This window comes from Zingiber officinale, chromosome 8B (assembly GCF_018446385.1).
Source record: "Zingiber officinale cultivar Zhangliang chromosome 8B, Zo_v1.1, whole genome shotgun sequence".
Taxonomy (NCBI): domain Eukaryota; kingdom Viridiplantae; phylum Streptophyta; class Magnoliopsida; order Zingiberales; family Zingiberaceae; genus Zingiber; species Zingiber officinale.
In genome coordinates, this window is record NC_056001.1 from 4725605 (window position 1) to 4731869 (window position 6265).

General features: G+C 35.0%; 1 protein-coding gene across 1 annotated transcript; it reads left to right on the plus strand.

The window, feature by feature from the left end:
- Window positions 1-1265: 1265 nt before the first annotated feature.
- Window positions 1266-4324, plus strand: LOC122015703 (subtilisin-like protease SBT4.3). The gene is made up of 10 exons (XM_042572719.1): window positions 1266-1358; window positions 1454-1545; window positions 1618-1709; window positions 1795-2032; window positions 2133-2646; window positions 2821-2843; window positions 2915-3124; window positions 3225-3336; window positions 3466-3679; window positions 3780-4324. Exons 1-10 carry the CDS (start codon window positions 1266-1268, stop codon window positions 4322-4324), a joined length of 2133 nt encoding a protein of 710 aa, XP_042428653.1.
- Window positions 4325-6265: the final 1941 nt, after the last annotated feature.

Here is a 6265-nt window from a genome sequence, read left to right on the forward strand (position 1 = left end):
CATCCAATCGACCGATGTAGCCACCTTCCACTCAGGTTATACGGACGAACCTTGCTTAAATCTTGACGTTGACCGTCCTAATTTTAACCTACACCATGATAATTAACTCATGCTAGATGGACCTTTCTTTTTCGCCGCATCAATATTACAATTTTATTTCATCAATGTCACTATACAGGTATTTTGAAAATTAAATGGCCGTTTAATAAATATGAAACTTTGTAGTATCATTCAAACTTCAAAAATGCCCTTGGTAAAATGTTGCATTTGATTTGGTTCACAATTCACACGATACAATAAAAATAACTGAAATAATTATTTTAAAAAAAAAAGTAAAATAGATAACTAATAAAGATTCAATTAGTTTAATTAATAAAATTAATTAGATATAAAATAAATATTATTTCAGTTGACGGTAAATATTTTAGTCATAAATTAAACAACATTTCTTTTGTTAAAGTTTAGGTTCTAATTTTGATTTCTGAAATCATTAACATTTTTAAATTTAAGAATAATTAAAATAACATTAAACCCATAATATACTAATTTTATATTATGTTAATACAAAAATGCGAAATTTGTCCCAAATTATAAGACTATTTCATTTACGAATATGAAAAAAAATTAATCAGTCTACATTTACACCTTTATAAGAGAAAAAAATTATTATGGAAATTAATCTGAAAAAAAAAGTTAGCACTGTTCTAGGTACATATCTTTTTTACATTAAAAAACATTAATATTTTTTATAGAAAAAAATTATGAATACAAAATCATAATATTTAAAAATTATCTTAATATAATTATAATAATAAATAATTATATTTAGTGATCAAAATTTGTTTACTGATATTTTAAAATATTTTATCAGCTAAAGTTTAATATAATTATCAATCAAATTTAATATAATTACTAGTTAAATTTTTATATCTGCAAAATTCATTTCGAGGATAAAAAATTAAAAATATCAGTCAAAATTATTTTTACTATGAATGATTTTAATTATCAATTAAATTTTTTTTTTATTGATAGTTCTAAATATTTCATTGGTTAAAATTATATTTGTTTAGTAAATTACCTGTACAATTTATTTTAGCCCCTAGAATTTTGCCAATAATCATTTCTATTCTAGCAGTGACACCGCGACAACTGACAATGTAATTCATCATGTCCATTGATCCTAAACTCTCCATTAGTTGACATCCATTATAAAATTCCATGTACCTTGATAGAAATTGACAGAAACTCATAGGATCGGAAGAGTAATGACTTCTCTACTTTCGCATCAAATTTCTCTTGCCTTTTTCGTATCCTTTATTCTTTTCTTTGCGTCAACATCTTCAAATGAAGAAAGAAAGGTAATTCCGAAGTTTGTAAATTTGCATTTTGAAAAAGTGTTCTTTAATCTGTATTATTACAATTAATATTACCATACATGAATGCCATCCTGTAGGTATATATTGTGTATATGGGAGCTCAACACTCATCCCAGTACCCAACCTATGAACTCCATCTTAATTTGCTTAAAGAAATTCTTGTGAACTGGTAATAAATTGATGTATATATAAATATTATCTATTTTATCAAATTCTAAGACTAAAACAATTGATAATGCAGCTCGCCTAGTGAGTCTTTGGTGTATAGCTACCAAAGGAGTTTCAGCGGATTTGCGGCCAAACTTTCGATGGATGAGGCAGAAAAATTGAGCGGTATAATTTCCATTGGAGGGAATAGTTTGAATTATAGATATGTTATAAATTAATGATAATTCAACACGAATTAATTGTATTGTAGAAATGGAGGGAATAGTTTCAGTGTTTCGTAGTAAAACGCTAAAGCTTCATACGACGAGATCATGGGATTTCCTCAACTTCCCGCAAAAAGTAAACAAGAATCCCATATTGGAAAGTGATGTCATCATCGGAATGATCGATAGTGGAATTTGGCCGGAATCCAAATCCTTCAACGATCAGGGATTGAGGCCTCCGCCTAGAAAATGGAAGGGTGCTTGTGTAAATATGACATGCAACAAGTATGCTCATAAAATTCGATCATTTGCAATATCTATATATTTGACTCGATTTAAAGTTGTTACTAATATAAATTTTTGATTGATTGAATTATTAATTAAGTAAAATCATCGGGGCGCGCTACTACAATAGATTTTTAGGTGATTACAAGTTGAGCGAGCGATCGCCACGCGACTTTCAAGGTCACGGGACTCACACAGCATCCACTGCCGCTGGTCGGACCGTCTCCCATGCCAGCCTCTACGGCCTCGCCAAGGGCACGGCCCGAGGGGGCGTGCCGTTGGCGAGGCTCGCAATATACAAGGTGTGCTGGTCGTTCGGGTGCACAGATCCAGACATCTTGGCGGCATTTGACGATGCGATCTCCGACGGCGTCGACATCATCTCCCTGTCTGTCGGCCATTCCACCGCCGCGGATTACTTCCGGGACTCGATAGCTATCGGCTCCTTCCACGCCATGGCGAACGGGATTTTGACGTCGACCTCTGCGGGGAATGCAGGGCCATACCATGGCACAGTCGACAACGTGGCACCGTGGATGTTGGTCGCGGCGGCGAGCAGCATCGATAGGCACATCATAGACAAGGTGGTCACCGAAGACCATGTGTCCACTTTGGTGAGTAATCAATTAATGCAAAAAATTAGTACGTAGTCTTATTTATGTGTTATTCGTAGATTATGTTGCATGAAAATAAGTAATTATTATTAATTTCGGTGGGAAAATGCAGGGAGTTTCTGTCAACACATTTGCGAAAAAAATAGGGATGATTATCCCTTGTTCTACTTGCAGGGAAATGCAACTACTTCACCAGGGTATGAAGATAATGCTATATATGCGGAATGATATATTCAATAATTATCAAACTTGTCTATTGCTGTTTCAGGGATTGCACTGCTTTACCAGATATAAACATGGTGAAAGGGAAGATTGTTCTCTGCAAGTACTTCTCTGACGAAATTTTTAGTACAGGCATTAAAGGATTGATATATATAGATGACTCTTCACTTGACGTTTCCTACTTATACCCAGTTCCATTCATTACAGTCAGTTCCTTGAATGGGCTCAACCTTTTGAGCTACATAAACAACACTAAGTGAGTGTTTAGCTATTTTAATTGCCACCGTTTATAATATTTCGTAAATAGAAATCATAGGTAGTAGTATTAATCCATGAATATATATGATCTTGGCCAGAAATCCCGTGGCTAACATCCACAAAAGCGAAGAAGTTTTTGACTCCGAGGCTCCCCTGGTTGCTTCGTTCTCATCGAGAGGCCCAAACACCATCACCCCTGACATCCTCAAGGTCATTAATTCATCATTCAGTTCGATTATTTTGACATATATATATATATATATATATATATATATATTTAAGAGATTTAATTAATTGTATCGCAACTTGGAAATTAAATGTTTGTGTTTGCATATGCAGCCTGATATAAGTGCTCCAGGAATTGACATTTTGGCCGCCTGGTCACGGGTTGCACCAGTGTCAGGCATCATCAACGACACAAGGGTCGTAAAGTACAACATAATCTCCGGCACTTCCATGGCTTGCCCCCACGTAACCGGCGCCGCCGCCTACGTCAAGTCTTTCCACCCAAATTGGTCGCCGGCAGCCATCATGTCGGCGCTCATGACGACAGGTCTCATGACTATGCATTATATATACCTTTGTTCCCCAACCCTGTTTTTTGAAGCTAGCAAAATTTCTCATTTTAATTTTGTCGTGCATGCTTTATACAGCCAAACCGATGTATCCTTCGGCCGGCCAAGACGAATTATCGTATGGAGCTGGGCAACTGAACCCGGTAAAGGCCGTCCACCCAGGTCTTGTCTACGACGCTGGTGCCAGTGACTACGTGCAAATGCTCTGTAACTCGGGCTACAACGAAACCATGATCAGGATCGTCACCGGGGACGCCAGTTCCTGCTCTGCCAGAAACAATGGAACGGCGAGGGATCTTAATTACCCTTCCATGGCCTTACATGTTCAATCCGGCAAAGCCTTTGCCGCGAAGTTCTTGAGAACAGTGACCAACGTCGGCTGCGCCCGACGCTGCAGGTACAAGGCGGAGGTCTGGGCTCATCACAGACTTAATGTGGTGGTGAATCCTAGTAAGTTGAAGTTTTCGGAGTTGAAGGAGAAGAGGCAGTTCACTGTGTCGGTTTCAGGCCGGTCATTGCCAGGGAACTCGACGGTGCCGGCGACGATCATTTGGTCGGACGGGAAGCATCAAGTGAGGAGTGTGATGGTTGTCTACACGGATTATACAGATTTCTTTTCTTGATTGATCAATGACAATGTGTAAGAAAATATTATATTACAATTCTATTTTATCAATGTAAACTATTGTGTATAATTGATAATTATATTAAAATTATATTACAATTCTATGTTCTATTTTGAAAATGACATTTTTTATAAATATGAACACTAAAAAAACAAATTTTAGAAGCGGTTTTAAAACTAACCGGTGGTTTAAACCATCCGGCCACTTCTAATGCATACCTTTAGAAGTGATTATTAACCACTTGTGAATGTTTTATAGAGGTGGTCGATGGTCGTAAACCGATACATGCGCGCATAAGATGACTTGTAGAAGCTGTGATTGATCGTGCGACGTAGATATCGACAGAGGCAAACTTCGGTAAGCTTGCTCGTTGATTTCGATAAAGACTAGCCTTGCAAGGTTGGCAAACACTCTCTATCAAGTTCGATTATGAACTCACGGGTATAATTTCTAAACGAACACTTTGATTTATGGTTATATCTAGCGCATGTGTGCATCTTGTATGTATGTGATGTGTGAGTTATAATAATTTACGAAATTATTAAAGTTCTGTTGTTTGTTTTTTAAAACAAATTTTAAAATACGCATCTGAAACCCCAACAGTGTTTCTTTAGGTTTATCTCAGAAGTGATGATCCATAGTCTTTTTAAATAAATTCTAATAAAAAAATAAATTATTAATAGAATGAAAAAAGTAAAAGTAAACTTAAAAAGTGAAACATATTATTATTGCAGCTCATTTTGCCTCATCATCAAAGGAAGAAAATTCACATATTTCCTCAACTCAATTGTTGTGTTCCAATATACGACTTAGTTTTCTACTTCTCTTGAGATTAATAGGATAAAAAATTCACATTTAATAACAAATATTAGCAACATAAATTTGTATATCTGCGCAACTACTTATATTGCTAATTTACACATTCCACCAAAAGCTAACTATATACATTATATTGATTGTAATCAATATCTAGAATCTCATAAAACCTTAGAACTTCAAGGATAGAGCATTAAAGTGTAAAATAGTAAATGAGCAGTGAGAAGCTAACTGAAAGGAAAAAAAAGAAATAATTTTGATTTTTATAAATTTATATTCTAATGACGGAATACTAGTGTGTCCCTGTGCATGGGTCCCTTTCGTTTTGTTTGCATTTTCTCCATTGATTTTTGAAGTTCTCTGAGATAAAAATTTATAATAAAATTATAACATCTATAAACATATATCGAAAACAATTAATACTAACTGTACCTCGGTAGACTTCCAATAGTTATATAAAACTTCCCAAGTTTGAGGTGTCAGCCCATGAGGAATGGGTCGTATTGCAACAAACTCTTCTAGTGGAGTATTTGAATCATAAATTGTAGCATTCACTTCAATCCTCCACCATCTCCATGTGGCCCTCATCATTTGCATTATAACTCTTCTATGTCAATTGGGGATACGGAAATATACCTGTAAGCATAAAATGAAATATGTTCATGCTTTAAATTCAAAATTGAAATTAAACACTTGTCAACTTATAGTAACAAGTTTTCATGCATCATTTAACTGATTTATCGGCATTTTTATTTAATCTAAAAAGTTTAGAGACAATAGTACAAGTCTATTCCATGCAATAGTCCCAATAAAATTTACAGGTGTCAGGCGAAGATCACCCCATAAGGCTACCCCTTTCATTAAATTTCACTACTAGCACATGATCGGGGGTGTAATGCATGAATATCTCTCATAACAGTCTTGCCACGTCTTCTTTGCTGAGCTTGGGATGAAGACATGACCTCATTTTCATTTGAAAAATATAATTTCCACTTGGCGTTGCAAAAATTATTCACTGTTTATATCTAAAAATATTTTTCACCTTGCTCATTAACCTTTTCATTTTGTATATCATTTTGTATCTTCAATGGTGAATAAAATGTTATCTTGTGATTCATTTTC

Bases quoted from the DNA above. Each gene is read 5' to 3' on its own strand.
- LOC122015703 (XM_042572719.1), top strand. From the start codon at position 1,266: ATGACTTCTCTACTTTCGCATCAAATTTCTCTTGCCTTTTTCGTATCC. The intron at 2,033-2,132 runs GTATGCTCATAA...TTATTAATTAAG, and splicing joins GTAAATATGACATGCAACAA to TAAAATCATCGGGGCGCGCT. The intron at 3,680-3,779 runs GTCTCATGACTA...TGCTTTATACAG, and splicing joins GTCGGCGCTCATGACGACAG to CCAAACCGATGTATCCTTCG.